Below are 23,035 nucleotides of genomic sequence, written 5' to 3' on the forward strand. Positions count from 1 at the left end.
ACTTCATCATCAGGGTCAGGAGAGTTACTTCAAATATGTATACCTGTTAAAAAATATAATCAATAACCTAATCCAAGTATCATGATATTGAAATACCTTTGGATTACCTCAGTAGTAAATATTGTGAAACTGTTTAGCCGAATATAATGTTTTATGTTTGTTGTTAGGTTTATTAATTATTTGAAAGTATTCCTTCTGTTGTTATGCTCAAACTTCAAACAAACTACATAAGCAGTAGTAAGAAGTAGTACTGACAGGTTAGCTAGCTATAACTTCTGTGCAGCTAACATTTGCAGTTGGTTTGTGTAGCTAACAGTTGTTGTTCTGTGTAGCTAATGTTAGCGGTTGATCTGAGTAGCTAATATTATCTGTTGTTCTGAGTAGTTAACGTAGTGTTCGATAGTGTAATGGAATACAGTTACCCTTTTTCTGTATCCTAATTACATAATCCTGTTACATGTAATCTGTTCCTCCCCAGGTCTGCACATTATGAAAAATATTTATTTTTCAGAAATGATTTGTAACAGTTTTTAAGGCATATAATGACTGACTGATCAAGAACACTTCTATATAGAGCTTCTAAAGGATGTTTTAACTTTTATATAATAGATTTATCTTTCACTACATGACTTTTACCAGTCAGTTTCATAGTCTGAGACTGTGGGCCTTCCTTAAAGACAAGGCTGTGCCCCCAATTATTTTTTACTTGCTTGGTTTTGCTCAATTTTTTGATGTCCATCAAAAACTAATGAAAGAAAGTCTAATATTGCAGTTTTAACTTCAGATTACACCAAATGCATAAAAAGGTCTGTCTAGCTTCTGATTCTGACTGGAAAAACAGTTAAATTCCCCAGAACTACTGTGTCTCTAAACTATGCCCACCTGTCACTTTGAAAAGCTGTGGTGTGATGCAGTAAAAACTTTTCCCTGATGGTTCAGTGATGGGAGAGCTGTGAGTGCGACAGGAGGAGCTGTGAGGAGGGAGGAGAATAAGGATGTGGTTCCACACATAAGAGGAGAGCAGGGTGGAGCAGAGAGAAGACAGAGCAGCTGAAGAGGAGGAGGAAGAGTAGGAGGAGGAGGTGGATGATGTGATTAGAAACTGCACGTTCTGAGGACCTGTCAGTATCTGGAGCCGCTATAACGTTGCTGCTGCACCGTTGTGCTACTTCTGCCCGAAATATGGAGCGACTGTCAGCCATCGTTGTACTGCTTCACCTGTCTGTGATGGTGAGTTCACACCTGTCTGTCTGTCCATCTGTCTGTCTGCATTTATGAGGTGCAGGAGTCACAGAAATGCAGTGAACGATGAAAAGAGGCTTATAAACTGAGACATGTGGCGGCAAGTTACTAAGTAACAGGCCTTAAGAAGATCATATGTTGAGTGTGTGTGTATGTGAAATGGCTGAAATTTCCCCAACTAATCTTACATACTCTTGGATCCTTAAGCCCAAAATGCAAAAAAAAAAAAGTTGCTTATCAAAATGTTGGTGATTACAAGGTGGTTAAAGAGATCTGCACTTTACAGCTAAACTTAAACAGTCCTAAAGTTCACACACAGCTCCACAATGTTGAATTTCTATGCACACGACACTGTAAAAACAAAACAGTTGAGAAAACTCAAAAACTTCAAGGCAGTGTACTGCAGTAGATTTTTGAGTTTTGAGCCCAACACAAATTATTAAGTTTTGCAAAAGTTTTATTATCCACTAATCCTTTGGAGATAATTTACTTTTCGTCTTTAGATAAACTTACATCACAGTTTTATCACAGAGTAAATTCATTGAAGTGAAAGTGAATGATGGTTAATATTTTAATATTTTCAATTAAAACCAGTTCATTTTTGAGGCACCAGAATAATGACAAATCAGGTTCACAACTTTGTGACCAATTTTTGATTATTTTATTTTATTTTTATTTATTTATTTATTTTTTTTTTTTTTGAGTTTCTAAAAATCAAAGATTCAAGTTAAATGATCTCAACTAAATATTACAGGTCAGCAAAACTTTTTAATTTCGGAACTTAAGAATTTGAGTTAGGTTCAAAACATAAAAATGTATCGCACTACACTGCCTTGGAATTTTGTCTCAACTGTTTTTTAACAGTGTAATTTCAGTTGTCCATATACTGTAGACTTTGTTTCCTTCTCACCTCAAATGATCTTTTTTCTGTTAACCAGCACATCAATATATGTTTCTGTCATTAAATCCACTTCCAACTGTCAGCACTGCCCTTAAAATCTAAAATGACAAGCTTTAAAGAGGTCAGAGGTCTTACGGTATGTTTGGAATGTCCCAGGTTTGGTTTTCTCCCACCTCGCTCAGGTTTCTCCCTCAGTCCGCATGTTTCGCCTTCAGTCCCCCACAACTCACTGATTAACATTAAATCAGGGACAACAAGTTCCCCGGTGCCATCATGAGTGAAACATGGGGGGAGGGCTGATGTTGCTTTTGTCTTGCCAGTTAGCAGTTATGAGGACACTATAATTTTATGAGCATAGCTTCGCAAGCCAACAATTACCTTTTCGCTGGAAGAAGCTTAATTATAGCATAGTTTCTGTAGGTAGTCATTTATTTTGGTTGACTGACGCTACATTAAAAAAAACAGGACAAACTAGTTTTAGAGTATAATGATCAAATTCACATGATAATAAAATATATTGCCAGGGGGAAAAAAAACCCTAAATTTAGTTTATAACAGAGAGTGGCCAATTTTTCACATCCCATACTGTAATAAAAATAGGAATCAGGATTTCAGGGGATGCTGCAGGAATAGGAGTTTGATGTGCTGGAGACAAATCTGGGATTCAACAATATTTTCTTACCTGAATTAGCCTGAAATAATAATAATAATAATAATAATAATAATAATAATAATAATAATAATAATAACCAGGTTTCAAAAGAAAACTGATAAAACAATTCAAGGTAAAATATCAAGAATAGGAAAATTTCTCTCTAAGACTCTAAGAAATAAATACCATTCAGAACAGTTACATTTCAGGTAAAATCAGGAAAGTTTCTTTAATAAAAAGGCCGTTTTATGAAGGGATTTAAAATACATCACTGACTCAGCTGACCTGATTGTTCCAGAGCTTTTTTTGAGATGCAGAGCATTTCAAAATCACATTCATTTAAAAATGCTTTAATAGAAGTCTTATAAATGTTTTTTTATGGTTGATTTATCTTGTTTTATTCTTCTTGTTTTTAGGATTTCATCATAAATATCATGATTGTCTGTTTTTACGTTAATCACTTTTTATTGCATTTTATTTTACTTATCTAATTATTATTATTATTTTTGTTGGATGAAAGTCCTTGCTGGATGTCATAATTTTCATCTTAGTTTCTTATCCCATTTATGAATATTTACAATAATTGCAGTGACTCTCTTATCCTGAACTGACAGATCAGATGCTCCTTGTTCTCTACCTGTTTCCTTAAATTTCCTCTTGTCTGTTTTTCTTTTTTCTGCATCAACTTTAAAGTGAAATCTTTCTTTTTTTCATTTTTTTCACCTGAGACGCAGTCAGTTTCTCAACGCACTGCTTTGTTTGTTGCAGCCCGACTAATTATTTGTCTGAGTCACAAAGCGTACTTTTTTCTGGCGCCCTGCTCAGCTCGGCCAAAGTACAACCCGAACGAGACGAGGCGGCGCTGAATGTGAGAAATAAAACTTTATGATCGTTTCACAGCGGTTATGATCTAAACACAAATAAACACGCACACACACTGCAGCAACACCTGATTCTGTCTGCGTTCAATATTATAGTAACTTTACCACTCCCTCCTTGATACTTAACACTATGCAACTACTACTACTACTACTACTACTACTTCTTTATTTAATTAAATGTGGGCGTGTCAGTATGCAGATTGCAGACAGTGGGCACGAACCTGTCAGTTCAGAATGACTCTGATTGACTAACATGCACACGGTGGTAAGAACAGTCTTGACCGGTGTGCATATTTCATGAATCATATGGTCAGTTTGCGTAAAAACTTGTTTTGTGCGCACAGCAAGAATATTTCTACGCACGTTAGTGAATGAGGCCCAGTGTGGTTCAATGGAGGCATAATGGAAAAGTATCAGTATTCAAAATTCATATACTTCTGAACTGGCTCTATATTTGGGGGATTATTTAAGGGACAAATCTACTGCAGGCCCTTTGGCAGTCTACCAAATTTGTAATGAATGGATTGAATTTATAACCCCAGTATGTGCAGACTTTGTACAAATTCACTGTTTCAAGCTCCCTTTCTTTAACTGACGAGAACAGAAGAAATGAGAGGTTCAGTACTCAAAACGTTGATTAAGTAACTGCTGGCAGATTAGTGTAGAAGTATGCATGCATTCGAGGATGTTATGCAGGTGGATATCGATGCACATGTGTACAGATGTTATAAACTTGTACGTGTCAAGAGGTTTATCTGAAAGAACAGTTCTGGAAGAGAAGGAAGAGAGCAGCAAGTTTTCTAAGGATGAGCTGCAGCTCTTAAATACCTCTGTCTGTACTTACGCAGATACACGCAAAAAAACTGCCAAAGGGCTTCGTGTATAAATGTCAAAGCCTCTGCACACTGTGATAAATCTTTTCCCGAAGAAAAGAAAGAAAGAGAGAAAACAGTATACATGGGAAAACCCAAGGAATGTCAGAAGGAGTGCTCAGTTAGCCACTAAATTTTAACCATTAAAATAACATGCAGCAACTTCAAAATATTTTGAACATGTGCTGCAAAAATGCCAAATGCCTGTTGGTGGTAGTAATAATAATAATCCTGCAACACAGAAATGTAATGTGTTGCAAGAAGCTGATACACAGCCATACTGTAATCCACGTCACAGGTGTTTCCAGCTGGTTTCATACAGACTGACTGATGTGATAATGTCATTTCACACCTGTTAGGCCAGGACAATTATTCTGTACCATTCCCACAGTTGTGTTGTATACACACACACACACACACACACACACACACACATAGTCTTGAACACCCCTGGGTATTAATAATTAATTAATTGTCCCACTTCTGAAGAACGGGTGCCATGGTTTTGGACACACACAGGGGTGTTCAAGACTTGTCTGACAGGGATGGACTAAGTGGGGTGCTGACTTATGCAGGGGTGGCATGCATTGTGCACACACACACAAACACACACATTCTCATATCTACCTTTATTACTACCATTACAGTATCTTGCAGTTTCTTATTCCGGTGTTTAAAATTTGTATTCCAAAGCTAAACAGTCCTGCTAATCACAGCACAACTGAGTGACATCACACATATAATATAAAGCTTCCATACTTAAGTCTTTAAGTATTCAAAAGGAAATTATACCTCCATTGTTCCAAGTTCACCTTGTGAAAATTAAAAGTAAGGTAGGTAACAGTTCACATGAAGGTCCTGGCTCTGACTGGACAGACAATACTTAAGGATAATGGGGCTGTCTTTAGGGTGGTCAGTGCCCCCCAATACCAACTGAGAATATAGCTATAAAATAGGCTACTATAATAGAAAAAAAAACATTATTTATGAAAATGTTGATCATTTAAAGTTATCTCTCAGATTTCCATCAATTCTGTCAGATTATTACAAAAATGTGATTCAATCAGGCATAAAGAGGGTTAGCTATACCCTTAGGACCCCTGTCTCACTTCCTTGTTTAAAAAAATTGGGAGTGCTGGTGAGCTTTCTATTTTTGGACTATTTCCTTAAATAATATTGCTATCAGACATGTCTCAACCATAACATGTCAACTCTGTAGTCCTTCTAAATCAAAGCTAAATAAGAGATACGTTTTAAAAATGTGTATTTTGATTTACATTAAGAGCAACTTTAAAAAATAAAAAGGCTGCTCACTACAACTATGCTGTGAAATGAAAAAAAAATCATATTTTGTCAACTCTGTAAGACATTTTATTTAAAAAATAATCACAAGGAGGTTGGCCTCTTACAAGGTTTAACACCCAAAAGTTTGATCTTTAAGAATATATTTTCTCAGTTTTGAAATCCCGCCCCGCCCACAAAGATGACATCCAGAACCAACCTGTTACCAACAATTATCTCTAAGTTAAATCCCCACTTCCCCGGAAAAGCAAATATAAGCCCCGCGACCTGATTTGCACCCATGATTAAACACACATACAGTTGCTCACTTTTCAGCTGGCACAGCGCCTGACTGTCAATGTGTTTTCATAGTGATGACAAGCCTCACTTGTGGCTATGAAAAACTAATACTTTTTAAAACTTTTCCTCCCAAATGTCCGACTTGGCCTTTGACGATGTATTGTCCACAATTTGGTATCAGTTTTAGCCAGCAGCTAACTTTTGTCTCTGTCAAATCAAACAGTGATGTCCCTTTGTTTGGCAGGATGTGGGGTCAAAGTTTGTATCATGGACTGCCAACTGTATTAGCAGACATAAATGCTAAAAATACCACACAATCATGTGTGTACCCTACATGGTGCAGGATTATGTGGGAAAGTTGAAATAGAGCACGGGATATGATGTGTGGATACAAATCTTTCTACAGAAGCATTACAGTTTACCAAAGGGCTTTTGTAGAAAGATTTGTATCTACATATCTTATCCCATGTGTCATCTCCATTTGTGTAGCAGCGCATTTAGCTCCTTCAGGAGTCAGCCTCAGGCCAGCAGACAGTTACCTGTTTGTTGAGCCTATGGCTCAGCTCCTTCACTCCGCTCACAGCCACATGGAGTCCGTTACCGTGTGGGATCGACTGAGGCTCATCACAGATCATGGTCATAAATCTTCTGCCTTCCACCTGTAGGCAGCGTTGGGCAGTAATAAATTACTCTGTAATATATCAATATCATTACTTTTTCCAGTGATGAGTTCTGTAAGGGAATACAGTTCCCAGTAATTATATTATAGTTACTATTTCAAGTAATTCATTGTGTGTTATTGCGTTACCTTATGACCTGACGTGTTTGTGTGGCAGGTCAGGACAGGTGAGGGAGAGGCATGCTTTCCACCACAGTTTGTTTTGCTCGTCCAGAGAGAATATCATGTGATGGAACCTAATATGAATGTCACACTCAGAGGTAGATTTTGTTTCTACCTCAGCTGACATCTAGACACGCAACAACAAAAGCTTTCTGGGTGTTAACAATTTATTGGATCAGTAGTTCAGCGAGGATGCCAAGCCACATGCAGAGCATCCTGCCAAACACTGTCAAAAGGCCCTCAAAGATCCATGCCAAAAGCTGAAAGATGGGTAAATATGTCCTGTTACATAGAAGGTACTTACAATAGATTGCTGCATGGATTATTTTTTTTTAATGAAAGTTAAAAATCAATCAGCATCCCAAAAGTAGAACAGTAATTGTTCCTACTAATTGAAAGCTAACATTAGCTTGGGTGTGAGGTTGCTGGAGCTCAGTCATAATGTTTCAGTACAGCAGCGTCAGCCTGCCATATCCAACTAAATTTCAACCTAGTTTGGATTAGAAGTTGTCTATTGATGGGTTTTGTTATTTACAGACAACATTAAGCCCAACGATACCTGGTAATTCAATATAATTGGCGTCCACTTGGATAGAGGAATGTTCAGGTTCAGGCAAGGTCACTGAACAACTCTTGGAAAGGTCTTTAAAACAAAGGTTTGTTGAACTCAATATGAATCCATACTTGGCAAAATTGTCATTCAAAAGCACAGGAAATTGCATTGTTGTTTATATGAGATCCCCAACTGTCTATCCACCAAAAAGGGCCGTGGCCCTTTCCTCTGGGGTATCACAAAACATAATAACACGATACTCAAGTGTATCAATATTTTCTTACTCTTCAAGTTTATAGCACGTCAAAAGTCACACTGAAGTCACCTGAGAGCCTGGTGCATCTCTTTCAGCTGCTAGCAAGTACCGTACACATCTGTATGACTTGCTAATGGACAGTGACAAAATGTCGGTAGTTGATAAGTTGGGTGTGAGATCACAAAATGTGAGCACATGGTAACCTTTTTCAGTACATGTGCAATGTGCACATACTTATTTATCAATTCAGGCCTTAGGGCGGCAACATGCACAGTTAATTGCACCAATCCTCTTGGAAATACTCATGCATGTATTATAAAACTATTTTTATGATGTCCTCTGAACAATAAGTCAAAGGCGCGTTGCCTTTGATGTATGTGCAGGCGTCTTTAGAACACATCAAACACAGACAAGTGAAGATAAATTCCACAGGACATACGCCAACGCTGTGGCACAGTGATGATTCATGAGTGGTAAACAGTGAATGTATTGTTTCCTTCTACTGCGTCCATTAAAGGTGTGTCATAGTGATACAACTATATACTCTTGGCACTATAGTTTAGCTACTAAGAAAAACAAACGCTATGTAGTGTCTCTGCTATGCTAGTGTATATACACCCAGGGGGTAAATACCTATATTAAATGGCTATTTAAACCCCAGGTGTAAGTAGCGTTCTTTGATACAAACACCTGGAGGTTTGTCCCTTTCATTCTAGGCTATACATCCCTATACAAATATGACAAGAAAGGGGTCTGGTGTTATTGTTTTACCATTAACCAGCATATTATGTTTGTACACTGAAGTCCATCTTGGTGTCTGCATCCCTGTAACAAAAGGACTGTCAGTCAGTAGTGGATGCCATTTTTCTTGAGAGCTGCAGTTGGTGGCAGGCTTTTCATACATGTTGATCCAGACCTTTGGAGAAAATGTGAATGCTGTTGAGCAGTCATTCCCAGCATACCTCTGCTCTAACTGAAACCCAGCTGAGGTCTAATCACACAGAATAAAAACACCCAGGAGTAGATGTTCGTACAGAAAACATGCATATACACTTTCACACACATCAACAGGTATTTATCAAAGAACATGTGGTAAGAATGTGTGCCAAGAGCTTACCTCAAACCAGGTCTTCATATGGTTTTCATGACACAGAGACATGTAATCATGTAGTACATCATTGTTCATTTATGTTGTTTCATAATTATTTTTATTATTATTTTACTAGCTGTTACAGTATATGGCTGATATGTTTTCACTTTGTGAGTCAGCGTGTGTTTGTCAAGATGGCGAAATGCAGTCCAACAGACGCCTTCCATGGAAATGTTTTGCCAGGTGCTTTGCCAGGTGTTTTATGTCTTGTTGGAATGCATAATGTTGATGGGCGTTACAGCTTGCATAATCCTACAGCATGACGGGCTGAACTCTACACTGAATGATCTTTTCCAGCCATGACGGTTTGTGGTTGCTATTGTCTCTCATGACAGTCATCCAGGTCTTGGTCGTCACTAAGGGTTATCGTAGGCAACTTGACTTACTTAGGTTCTTGAAGATGTTTCGCTTCTCATCCAAGACACTCAGGTGACCCTAACAGTTCACTTGATGGAGGGGTGGGTCCATGAGTCACATACCTCTCAATGTGACCCTACAGACGTTAAAAACCTGGAACTCCCCACTAATCAGTAAGAACTGAAGAAGTATCTTGGATGAGAGGCGAAACATCTTCAAGGACCCAAGCAAGTCCAGATACCTATGATAACCCTTGGTGATTGTGGCTGGTATTGTTTTCACCTTGTGAGTCAGCGTGTTTGTCATCATGGCAAAATGCAGTCCAACAGGCTCCTACTGTAGAAGTGTTTATGAGTACATTGCCAGGTGGTATAGGTCTGTCTGTCTGTGGACAGCTTTTGTCAGTGCAATAGTGTCACAGCCCTCCAACTGCAGTCATGAAACTTTACTTCACTGCTGATTGGTTGGAATGTTCTCAACTCTACATTTGATGATCTTTACCAGCCATGACAGTTTGTGGCTGGTATTGTCTGTTAAGATTCTCAGTCATCCAGGTCAGGGTTGTTGTAAGCAACTAGACTTGCTTAGGTTCTTGAAGACGTTTTGCCTCTCATCCAAGACTGACTATTGAGGACAGCAATGTTCATATTTTAGCCAGGGAAGACAGATGGTTTGAGAGATGAGGAAAGGAAGACATTTTTGTTAATGTGGAATGTCCATTTCTCAACAGAGGACAAGGTCTACAACAGAACCTATGAGCCACATACAATGCAGTAATAAGATCACTGCCCAGCCTGATTAACACCCATTTACAGTCATTTGTACCTAATGACTCACATGATGGTGGGTCAAGTCCATGACTCAAAAGTGATCTTAATGACACCCGCCCACACCTTTACTCAGGTGACCCTAAGAGTCACATAACTCTCAACGACCCCCTCAGAGTTTAAATACCTGGAACTCCCCATTAATAAACTAAGTTAGAACTGAAGGAAGCCACTTGTATGAGAGGTGAAACATCTTCAAGAACCTAAGCGAGTCCAGTTGTCCATGATAACCTTTAGCGAATGTGGCTGGTATTGTTTTCACCTTGTAAGTCTGTGTGTTTGTGTCATCGTGGCAAAATGTGGTCCTGGGGACACCTACTGCAGCGGGAGCTACTGCAGAGGTGGCAGGGGTTTATATGTCTGCCTGTGGACAGATTTTGTCAAAGCGACAGCGTCACAACCTGCAAGACGCAGCCATGAAACTTAACTGGTGTGTAGTCGAGAACAAAATAAATCCAGAGATTGAAGAGACATGTGGTCTGAGCAAAGGGGTCCAGAAAGAGGGGGGGTAGGAAGTAGGGGACAAGCAATTGCTCCCACCATCTTATGCCTCTGGCCGTCTTTCATTTCAAGTTACATATCACTGTATCCCAGTTTCAACTAGAGGCAATCTTGTGATAGGATCACACCAGTCAGAATGCCAGTCAACAACCCATGATTACGTACTAGTCATTACTGATTACTGATACGTCTTTTTCAACATGATAGCGTCTCAACCATGCAAGATGCAGCATGGATGCATTAAACACAGGATATTGGATTCAGGGATGGCACCTATTCAGTCCAATTAGATAGAGTTTTTATATTGCTTTCCTCAATACTAGGTAAGTTTTACAAATATAAAACCTAGATGCAGTTTGAGGTATCATGTCAACAGTTTGACAGGCGTCTCTTTTCTAATCATGACTTTTGGGGGAAATGCCTTTTGGACTGGAGAGAATTTGAAAAAAGCTGAGCTCTACAGATAAATCCACAATGATTATCCTTCTAACACTTAATAGTGATGACTGAAATGTCATAGTAATTAGTTTTACTGGCGGGTGTGATAAATGATTGGACCGGGAGCTATAAATATTGACAGCCTTGCGTAATGGTTGTGTTTAATGACAGCTGTTTACTTGTACTATTTGTTTTTGCCATTCTTCTCATTGACATGTCCAATGAGTGGTGGAGAGGGCACAAACACTGCAAACAGACCTGTTACGGCTTTTTTTTTTTTTGTCCTGTTATGTCTTTTATGTTGTGTTTTAACTTGTTACGTCCTTTTTGTCTTGTTAAGTCTACGTTGGGTTTTTTTTTTTGTCTTATTGCATCTTTTTTGTCTTTTCTCTTCTTTTACATTGTTTTTTATTTTTTTATATCTTTTTTGTCTTGTTACATTGTTTTTTTAGTCTTGTTACATCTTCAATGTATTATTACGTTTTTTGTTGTCTTGTTACGTCCTTTACATTGTTTTTCTTCTTGTTACGTTGCATTTTGTCTTCTTATGTCTTTTTTGTCTTGTCACATCTTCTACATTGTTTTTTGTCTTGTTATGTGTTTTTTCATCTTGTAACATCTTTTTTTGTTGGGACAGTGGCTCGTAATGATGCTTCAAAATAATCAATAATTCCTCTCAAACATATTAAAACTGAAATAACGAGCCTGTTTTGAGAATGTAAGGAGAAAGATACCTGAAAACTACTTAAGTACAGTAACAAAGTTGAACTTACTTACCACCTCTGTCTTTCAATGCATTTTGTTCTGTTAAATAACTGACTTGAAGACAAGTACAAGTAGTAGCAGCAATACTCCTACAGTGATGTGAGATGAATGTCCTCTTCTCTTTGCAGCTGGGAGACAGTGCGGCCAGCGTCCAACAGCTGAAGCGCCAAAAGAGGGACTGGATTGTCCCAACAAAGAATCTTAGAGAGAATACTGACTACACTAACAAAGGCTATGTTGCCAGGGTAAGACGTTTCCCCTTGTCATTTCCATCCTGCTTTCTCACATTGTGTGTTGTTCTCTCTTAGACAACTTTAATGATTATTTTAATAACTAAAGTAGTATGTAGTAAACTCGCTGTCCTGCTGCAGCTTCTCACTGGACTTGAACACAGATGTCATTGGGCTCTTTTAAAATGATTATTTAGTAGCTAGCAGCAGGAAATAAGGGATGCAACAAAGGTCTCCTGCTGAAATCAGCCCTGGGATGCTGCAGTTCATGGTAGGTGTCCCAACTGAACCCACTGGCTATTGTCTGACAACAGTTTAGTGCTGGTGGTTTGGGACTTCCCATGAAGCCTGCAGATATCTATGCCAGGACCTCCTCTTGTGTGCCTACTGAAACATGATTAGTCAACACTGTTCAGACTATAAACAGAAGCAACAGAAGCCAGAGCACTTCCAATACCAAAACATGTCCTGTGCCTGCAGATTGTACATTTATATGCAGATATCTGTTTATAGAGATTAGTGTCTTGTTAACCCCTGAGTCACAGGAGTGCCTCTTCCAGAGGGAATCTTGTCTTCAAAAGCTTAAAATCCACATACGTGATATGGCATTCTGTGTTCTACTGGGAAAAAAGGTCAAAAGTCGTATTTCAGTCAGGTTCCACTGGATGTCTTTTATATAAATTCTTGTTTCTGGTGTGGATACTATAGGTAGGTTTTGAAAGTTTTATTATTTCATTTCTATGTAACGATAGACTGGGCAAAGTAGTATGTCACACTTTTCACTACACCGCTTACAAAGTGCATAAGTTAATAAACCAAGTAAAATACAGTTGATAAATGAAACAAATACTTGACAATAAAAGCAATATGACAAGTAAAAAAAAACGCAAGTGCACAAAAAAAGCATTGTAGAAAACAGCATCAGCAAGTAAAAAACAATTTATAAGACGCAACAATTAAAGCAGTGAAACAACAACAAAATACAACTAAAATGCCAGCCTGCACATGTGGGATTTTAAAATGTCACAGTGAAGGAGAGGCAGTATCATAATGTTGGAGCTAAAATGGTAAAAGCACGGCCCCCTTTGTTAAACCTGCTCAGATGTTTAAGAGCAATTAATTAACAAATCTGAGCAGGTTTCCATGCCATGGAGGGCTTCAATGTGATCAGGAGATCTTGATAATTTGTACAAAAGTGTACAGGAGGCCAATGTAAGTGGGACAGAATAGGGGTAATGTGCTCTCTTGGTGCAGTGTTTGTCAGAAGCCCGGCATATTCTGAACCAACTGAAGTCAAACAATGTCAGACTTGCTTAATCAAAAAAATAAAGAGTTGCAGTAATCCGGATGGGAAGAGATAAAAGCATATTTGCTTTATAATGTTCTTTGGCAACACTTGCGAAAAGCATGACTGAACGAATTTTTATGTCCTGCTCCATGCCCGAGTTGAGGATTAATACTCTTTGAATCTTGGCCAATGAACACCATTTATGTTTTGTTTATATTCAGCTGTAGAAAATTCAGAGACATCTGATTTTTCATAGCACTAAGACAACAGTGTAGAATGCTCCAACTGTTAAAAGGAAAGTTCACCCAAAAATTTAAATTTAGTCATTATTTACTCACAGTCATGATAATTGAAGGTTGGGTTTATTTTGTTAGCCCACAAAACACTGCTGGAGTTTCACAGGAAAACAGAGTTACAGAATCTGCCAAATAATGGAAGTGAATGGTGACCAAATCTAAAAACAACTGAAAAAAATAATAATAATCAAAATCCTTTCATCATGCTTGTCTGGCATAATCCAAGTTTCCTAAAGTCCTGACATGCTGTTTGCACACCGTCACAAGACACACACCCAGTTCAGACAGTGTGTATGTGCACGTGAACATGGCTCCAAGCTAAAGATCTACAGTGAAGATTCTGGCTAAAAACTTGGTGTAAATAACATTTCTTAGTCAAATGTTCATGTTTCACTTAAAGGGACTTAGATAACACCAGACAAGCAGTATGGAGGCATTTTATGTTTTTTTTTCTTGTTTTTTTTACGTTGAAGATTGTTTTGGGAGATTCTGCAACAATGTTTTCCTGTAAAACTCCAGCAGAGTGTTGTGGACTAAAAAACTAAACCCGACCTTCAATCAGCATTAGTGTGAGTAGATAACAACTGAATTTTCATTTGTTGGTGAACTATCACTTTAAGATGGTGAGATTTAAATGATACATAAAGCTGGGTTTCATCTGCATAACAATGGTAGGCATCAATGGAAAACTGATGAAGAATTTGACCAAGGGGGAGCATATACAGGCTGAACAAGATGGAACCAAAGATTGAACCTTGTGGAACGCCACATGACAAAATCATTAATAATCACCCTGAGAGATCATTCTGTAAGATATGAGGGGAACCGTCAGAAAGTAGTTCTGTCTATACTAACCAGCAAGATGGAATAATGGATGCTGTTGAAGACGAAAGACAAGTCCAACAATGTTAAAATGGGGCAATGGCCTGAATCTGCATTTATAAGAGAAAACCAAACCAGACCAGATTGTTGTGTGCTACACCATTCTCGCTTGTCAAAGGAGATTTATTTTCTTTTTTTGTGGAGCTCAGACAGAGAAGAAAAATAACCTGCATGAGAGGTCTTGTTCTCATATAATTTAGTAGGAGAAATCTCCTGAAGAGCCTGAATACCTGAGACTGTATGATTCATCCGCTCTTTTATGCTTTCGGTACATGTTTAAGCCAAATGCATAAATGCACACGCATATCCTAGAGACATATAAAAGTTGAAAGCAGCTCCATCAGCGTAGAAAGAGATTGCCAGGAGCCTCAAAAGTTCTTATGCTTTTTCTCATGTATAGGCTTGACTTTTCCATCTTTGGTATTCAGGGCACTGCAAAACTTTCTCTTTATGCAAATAAAGACGTGTAAAGTTGACATATGATTTATTTATTTTATCTCTGCCCAATTTAGCTCTGTTTCCATTCAACAATAATGAGATGCCCTCTAGTGTGAGGCTGTGGCACCCAGCATTTGTGAAACAGTACCCAAAGCAATTTACAATTAGTGCATTACCCAATGAGGACATGACCCAGTCTGAACAGATGAGGTTTCAGGCTACGACAGAAGATGTGTAAAGTTTCTGCTGCCCTGAAGTCAATGAGGAACTTGTTCCACCATTGTGGGGCCCGGGACAGCAAACGGTTTCAAATTTGGTGAGTGGTAACTGGCAACCCTTTGTAGCATTAGAAACTAGAGTTCCAAAAGGGTTCTTCCTGAATGGCTGATGTTCAACCCAGAACCATTTCTTCTGAAGAACCCTTCCATTAAGAACCCTCTTCATACCATTTCGAGGATTGTTGAAATCATGTATGAAATTCATAATAAAAAAAGAAAGGGTTCTTGGTAGAACACAGAGGGTGGGTTCTAGATAAAAACTTTGAGACATAAAAAATTTCTCTGCAGATCCCCCTGAGTGTATTCTCAATAGAGCCACCAGAGCCCCCAGATTGTGTTTGAGAAGAAAGCCTTAAAATATAAAAGGATTTCAGATAGAACCCTCAGAGCGTGGTCTAGATAAAGGCCTTAAAAACATAAAAAGATTCTTAGTAGAACCCCAGGAGTGTGTTCTAGATTAAAGGTGGGTCATGAGAGATTTTATTGGGGTCACCAAACAAATAAAATATGGAAAAAATCCAGCAAATTCAAGATTTAGATCTGCAGTACACTTTGTGTGTACTGTTTTACTGAGAGGAAAAAACAAGAGCCTGTTAATTCCACCTAAATGCATTTATTTGGTATTTATTACATTTATGAAGTAGGCTAAAATGTCCTATACTCCAAAAACGAAAAAAAAGTTGGGAAAACTCTACATTTCTAGGCAATTTACTTTGATAGGTCTTTAAGTTTTAAGCCCAACTCAAACTCATAAGTTTTGAAAAAGTTCTAAAAACTAATAATGTCTTGTTGAGATAATTTACTTTTCTTATTTAGATAAACTCGAATCTTTGAGTTTGAGAAAACACAAAAATTTCAAAACTTGAGTAAACTCAAAGTGAAAGTGAATATGATAAGGTTGAACATGATAAGTTGTTCCCTGATTCTTCCCACTCAGAGAAAGGCCAGCAGCACAAAAAGAGCTGTTTTTATAGAGGGAGAAACAAAACTCTCTAAATTAACGCTAACTTCCCTGTTAACAAAACAAACAATATATAAATGACAAATCAACTTACCTATGTCCTAAAATAGAAGTAAAAAAAAAAAAAAACAAGAAAAAAGGGGCATTTAAAAAAAAGGCTTCTCCTTCCTACAAACTGCTTTTATTTAAAGGTATTTGCAAAGATAAGTTGTAATTTGCTCTATCCAAAATTTCAACATTCTTGCAAAACTTTTTCAAATTTATTTCAAAACACATAATTTAAATCCCATGACTTTGTTTTATTAGTTCCAATTACTTAAAAAAAAAAGTTTATTTTATACTTAAAAAGTCTACAGGGCTTCAGATTTTAAGTGTCACAAAGGCTTTAGATGAAATCATTTTAAAAATGGCTTCATTGTTCTTTTAACTGTTATGATCATTTTCAGATCAGGTCAGACACGGCTAGAGATGGGGAACTGCATTACTCTCTCACGGGTCCCGGCGCCAGTCAAGTACCCGTGAACAAGTTTGTTGTGGATGGGAGCACTGGACTGGTGTATGTCCTAGGATCACTGGACCGAGAGGAGAAAGACATATACATTGTGAGGACAAAACAACACACACCTTGTTACACAGTCAAGTAGAACTCAACATTTAATGCTGTTACTCTGATGTCCACCATTGTATTTTTGATGAAAGTTTCTTGTTCTAGAGAAGCACTGGCAATTTAACACTTAACGCTACCCTTTTCATTTCTTGTGTGTTTTGCTGTAAATTGAAATTGATAGTTCTCATGGAGAACAAAGAAAATTGTGCCAGTCACAGATATGTGTACTCTTGTAGTAAACATTTTAGTATTTGTAGGACTTTGACTTGTGGAGTACTATTACCTTGAAGTACTTTCAAGGTACCACTGCTCTGCATCCACATGGAAATGTGAAAATCTAGCAAATTACCACTTGAAGATGTGTGTGTGTGTTTATTTCTCTTCAACAGCTGACAGGAGTGGCCAGATATCATAACGGCAAAGTGGCTGAATCTGGAATAATGATAAAGTTTGAGGTGGAGGATGAGAATGATAATACACCGATTTTTCCCCGTGTACCTCCAGCTACAGTCTTTGAGTCCAGTCCAGCAGGTAAAACCTGTTTTCTGTCGCCAACACCCACATACAAGATTCAGATGTTCTCTTCTTTTTGTTTTCACTGGTCCATGGAGAGTACATGCCCTGCTACTTCTGCTCCAGGAAAGAAGAGAGTCAAAACAGATTCAGCACACAAAACTATAAGTCTACAAGCCAATCTCTTCTGACGTCTCTTGACGTGGGCAAACAGAGATAACTAGTTCCAACTCTGCTTCCTAAACTTTATACCACACAGATACAAAACACTTTAATGTATGTCAGTATTAAATACATTGGTGTGCCGTGGGTATTCATGGTCCTCAGGGGTTAAACCATTTCTAATTTGCCAACTTAATGAGTGCTCCTCTGCACAGACTTGACTATTTACACCTGGGTGTAAACAGCTTAGCATGGCAGAGGCAAGCATTCAGGTTTTTGTAGCCAACAATACTATTTGCACTCGGCTGTAAATAGCCAATGTAGCTAGTGTGGCTATTTACACCAGGGTGTATATACCCAAGCATGGCAGAGACAAGCACCCAAGTGTCTGTACCCAATAATAGTATTTGCACCTGAGGTATAAATATTCAATGTGGCTATTTACACCTGTGTGTATATAGCTTAGCATGGCAGAGACAATCACCCAGGTGTCTGTAAGCAACAATGCTAATAATGTATGTATATAGTGAATGTGGCTATTTACACCTGGGTGTATATAGTCTATGATGACACTTGAATTACAATCGAATGACAAACACAAACCATGATCCTTTCCTAAACTTAACCAAGTAGTTTTGCTGCCTAAATCTAATCTTCCAGGGTTGAGTAAAGTGAGTTGAACACATTCATTCACCACAACCTCTTCTCTCCAGTGGTTTTGTCAGTCTTTATAGCTAAACCAGGGGACTGGGTGCAAATAGCAGAATAGCTGCTGTGTGAATATTCTTACCTGGGTGCAAATTGACACTCTGTTATCCAAACTAGGACTCGGATAGCAAAATGATGCAGCAATTCATGATGTCCTAGTTAAAGTTAAGAACACTGCTCTGATTTGGGATGCTGAGAAGTGCAGAGGGTTGATGGAAACAGACAGTTCATTTGGGTTTGTTGCTCCCTTGTTCTCAGTTTTGTGCTCAGTGTTAGTGAAGTTGACTAAACCAGGTGCTGGTACAACAACCTGACACTTCAATTATATTTTAGAGTCACACATGCTGACTCTGTGTCAACCATGAAAATCCTAAGTCAGGGACTGTCCTAGTGGCAGAAGGGCAGAACATTACAACAATGCTCTCAATTAATGAAAAGCTGCTGAATGCTGTCTTTCTCTATTTTTTGCCCAGGGACTCTGGTTGGCGTGATTACAGCCACCGATGCAGATAAGGCCAACACTTCCCATTCAAGGATTGCCTACAAAATCATCAAGCAGGAGCCCCCTGATGGCAGAGACCACTTCTACATAAACAGGAAGACAGGAGCCATCTACCTCAAGGAAAACACCTTAGACAGAGAGGTCAGATAAGTGTGGTGGAGACATTCTGCTGTACAGCTGGTACAACTGAGCTGATTAAAGTTTGATATGCCTCACAGTAACTATAATACATTTTGAAGATGGTTGTCAGGATTGTTGATCTCATCTCTCACAGAACAATAAACCTTGTGCCTTGTTGTCCACAGAGACAAGACTTCTACAACTTAACAATTACAGGAACAGATCTGGATGGAGATCCTAAAGGCAACACAGGCGACACGACTATTCTCATCAAAGTAGTGGACATCAATGATCACAAAGCCAAGCTGGAAAAAGATGAGGTATAAACCCTGACTTTGATATATCAAATAAAGAGTGTTACTTACTTAAAAGTGTATTGACAGCCCTCCATAATGTTTCTCTGTCCTGCCTACTGTGTGCTGTCAATGGTCCAAGTTAGCTAGCCCTGCCTGTACACAGAACAGTTCAGTTTTCTATATCTCCTCATACTCTGTACTGAGCAATAGCTTAATATCTGGGGAAAGACGCTTTCCAATCTAGAGGTAGATATTCAGATCAATATCACTGTCATCAGAAGAGCTCATCATTTATCATCACCCTGACGGCCAATAATGAACTCTATATTTACATATTGTTTAATAGGCACAAAAACTAGTGTAGGTGGTTGTCTGTATGAATTAGGTAATAGTAAATTAGTTAAATAGTGAGCTTTAGAGGAGCTGCAGGACCGTGTAGCTAAGCTAACAGGGTGCAGCTTCAGATCCAGCAGATAAGTATGAGTTACCTTCTCTCCACCAGAAAGTAAATTTCCCAAATGCCGAAATCTTCCTTTAAGCTATCCAAAGTGATCATTTTAACGTTCAAACTGTCTTGTCTGTGCTGGTGTAGTATTCAGGTAGTGTTAAAGAAAACACAGCCAAGGTGGAGGTCATGAGGTTCAAAGTGCTGGATGATGATCAGAAGAATACTGACAACTGGCTGGCTGAATTTGATATCGTCAGCGGAAATGAAGACGGGACATTCAGCATTTCGACGGATCCCAAAACCAACGAAGGTGTTCTGATGCTTGAAAAGGTAGGTCCCTCTGTGCTATTATATGCTAAGGGGTACCTGGTGCATCTGTATGAGAAAGAAATGAAAATTGGCTGTTTAAAAAGACATCTATGACAATGCTAATTGTAAGGTTTTGATTTACACAAGATAGAAGCATTGTCAGAGAATTTAATGATGATTGATTTTTAATAATGGCTTCAAAATCAAAAAATTTAAAGACATCCAAGAGAAAACGTTGCTGTGTTCACATATTGCTGTTGGCTAGATCATGCCAACATATTTTTAAACACAATCATAATGATAAAATGTGACTTATAGTGTAGAAAAGTTTGGTCTTTTAATGCCTAATGTTTCACAGTAATATGTGACAGTAAAATGATTTGGTTCAATTCTGTTTTTCCTTCCAGCCTGTTGATTTTGAGAAGAATCCTGATATCAAGCTGGGGGTGGTAGTGTCCAATGTTGCTCCATTTGTGGGGGACGGAGGTGGTGATGGTGGGGGCAAAGGAGAAGGAGAGGGAGATGGGGATGGAGCTGGGGGTGGAGGTGGAGCTGGAGCTGGAGGTGGAGGTGGGGGTGGAGCTGGAGCTGGAGCTGGAGCTGGAGCTGGAGGTGGAGGTGGAGCTGGAGCTGGAGCTGGAGGTGGAGGTGGAGCTGGAGCTGGAGCTGGAGGTGGAGGTGGAGGTGGAGCTGGTGGAGGTGGAGCTGGAGGTGGAGGTGGTGCCAGTGGGAGCACTGGAGCTAGTAACTCAACTAAAACGACGACCAAGAAAAAGAAGACCAAAACAGGCAAACTTTACCCAGTGAACATCGCAGTGCTGAATGAGCGTGAGGGGTCCACCTTTAGACCTGCAGTGAAGCCCATCTCTGTTTCGGAGAACCCAAAGGAAAGTCCATTAAGGAAGGTGATCGATGTCTTCTCAGCCACTGACAGTGACACTGGAGAGCTTGCAGAAGATGTTCGGTGAGATTGGGTCACGCTTGACTTATAGATTCAAAGCTCCATAACTAATTGTAATTTGGATATAACACTACCATAATATTCACTATATATTTGTGAGGTGTTTTTAAAGATTTACATGTTCAGCTGACACCAGAAAGAAGAAAGTATAGTATATACCCAGGAAAGTATAGTTGATTTAGTCTTTTCAGGTGATTTATTGACAATAAGATACATAAAGAACACTTCTTTAAATTGCAACACAATGTAGTTAACAAAGTTAACACTGATTTATTTTTTAATTATGTAACGTATGTAAGCTACAAACCTAACCAACATATTAATTTTAAGTGAAACCATGATCTTTTCATAACCCTATCGCCTAAATAACCAAGTAGTTTTGGTGCCTAAACCTAACCAAACTGCATAAAAGTTTGAAGAGTAGGACCATTGACCAAGAGCTGGGAGTGAGAACATGTTGTAAAATCAGCAGCAGAGAAATTAATCTTGAAAACTGTAGTAAACTGTAGTCCAAAAAGTAAATGTTGCTGTACGCTGTTCCCACAGATATGCTAAAGGATACGATCCTGACAACTGGCTGTTGATCGACCCAGAAACAGCAGAGATCAGACTTCAAAAGGTCCCAGACAGAGAGTCCCCATTTGTGGTTAATGGAACTTACTATGCTAAAATACTCTGTCTGCCTCAGGGTAAGTTCTGTGCATGGGTCCTAGTCGTATGAAAGATTTGCAACTATTGCTGATCACACTGTGAATCAACACCCGCTATGCAGCTGCACGCAACTTTCATACACTTAAAAAATCAACAAGAACTTTCGTTTCTGATTCCCACAGACTCGTCTCATAAGATCGCCACAGGAACAATAGCACTGAAAGTGGGAGATGTAAATGATAACTGCCCCTTACTGACCAACAAAATGGAGTACCTCTGCTCAGACACCCAAGTTGTTAACGTCACGGCAGTGGATGAGGATGGAGACCCAAATGCAGGCCCTCTCAGCTTCAGCATTGTGGACGAGGAGAGCCAGGGGAAGTGGAGGGTTGAACCTTTTAATGGTATGCTTATTATTATCTGTTTGTGTGAACACTGTGTTGGTATCAGGGCCCTCCACAAATGGTTTAACTTCAGATTTTTTATCGCAAAGTTTATATATTAGAAAGTATATCCTATAATAATGAACAAATTGCTGGGTAATCAAATGTGCTTTGACTGTTTTTTTAATGAGTGAACTGAGCTAGCCTCTAGAATTTGAAGCAGAAGAAAAACTTGGTTTCTATTACTAGGGCATAGTGGGATTGTTTATAGTGAGATCACTGAACTAGCATTTCAGTTTCATCAGCATTTAAAAGGAGAAATTAGATGATACCCATTGTTTGATAAACATTTATCAGTGTCCAGCGTAATTGAAATGTAAAACTGACATCATCTGCATAGAAATGAAGACCTAGTTTGTAACAGTTGATTAACCATTTTTGACCTACAATAGAACAAGTCCACCAGAGAATATGTTTACATTTCTACATGTAGTGGTGCCATTTTTTGGAGCATTTTAGCATTTTGCTATACATCAATACAACCCTTATATCCCAAATTTTAATATGATAATATATTTAATATTTAGCATGGTCTAATGGACAGGCATGAGCAGTGAGACCAGTGTAACTTTATAAATCTTGGGTTTTAAGCATTCCATTCCCTTTTTAGTGTATATTATTTTTCTCTGTCTTTTAGCACTCTAAAAGTCAAGTTTTTCTGGCACTGGACCATTAAGACTCTTCTCTTTCATTCTGCTATTAGATACCAGCGCATCTCTCAGGGCAATGAAACCACTGTGGCCTGGTCATTACAAGGTTACCTTCATCATCAAGGACAAGCAGGGCGTGGCCTGCCCAGAGCCCCAGAAACTGGAACTGCATGTATGCTCTTGTGAAGGAGGTGAGACCTGCGCACCAACAAATGGAACTTTGCTCAAAGAATCCTCATCGAAATTTGGAGGACTGGGAGTTGGGGCGCTGATCCTGGGACTCGTGACGCTGCTTCGTGAGTATGAGCTGTGTTAGCTTGACTCAAATATTCAATCAATCAATCAAAGTTCATTTAAACAGCACAAGCCATACATCAAATGCCACTCCAAGTGCTGAACAGAGTATACGTTTAAATAAATACATTTGAATTCATAAAAACATGTTAATAAATAATATAAGTCATAATAAAACTAA

At 38.7% G+C, this 23,035-nt stretch overlaps 1 protein-coding gene across 1 annotated transcript; it reads left to right on the forward strand.

The window, feature by feature from the left end:
- The first annotated feature begins 1,041 nt into the window (after positions 1–1,041).
- On the forward strand, positions 1,042–22,876 carry LOC146323482 (desmoglein-2.1-like). Its single transcript, XM_084723123.1, has 12 exons — positions 1,042–1,230; positions 11,946–12,062; positions 16,637–16,792; positions 17,187–17,328; positions 18,654–18,823; positions 18,988–19,122; positions 19,691–19,876; positions 20,263–20,401; positions 20,567–20,819; positions 21,363–21,505; positions 21,650–21,871; positions 22,614–22,876. Exons 1-12 carry the CDS (start codon positions 1,183–1,185, stop codon positions 22,874–22,876), a joined length of 1,974 nt encoding a protein of 657 aa, XP_084579249.1. The 5' UTR covers positions 1,042–1,182.
- Positions 22,877–23,035: the final 159 nt, after the last annotated feature.

Source organism: Lutjanus erythropterus, chromosome 7 (genome assembly GCF_056507025.1).
Source record: "Lutjanus erythropterus isolate fLutEry1 chromosome 7, fLutEry1.hap2, whole genome shotgun sequence".
NCBI lineage: Eukaryota > Metazoa > Chordata > Actinopteri > Lutjaniformes > Lutjanidae > Lutjanus > Lutjanus erythropterus.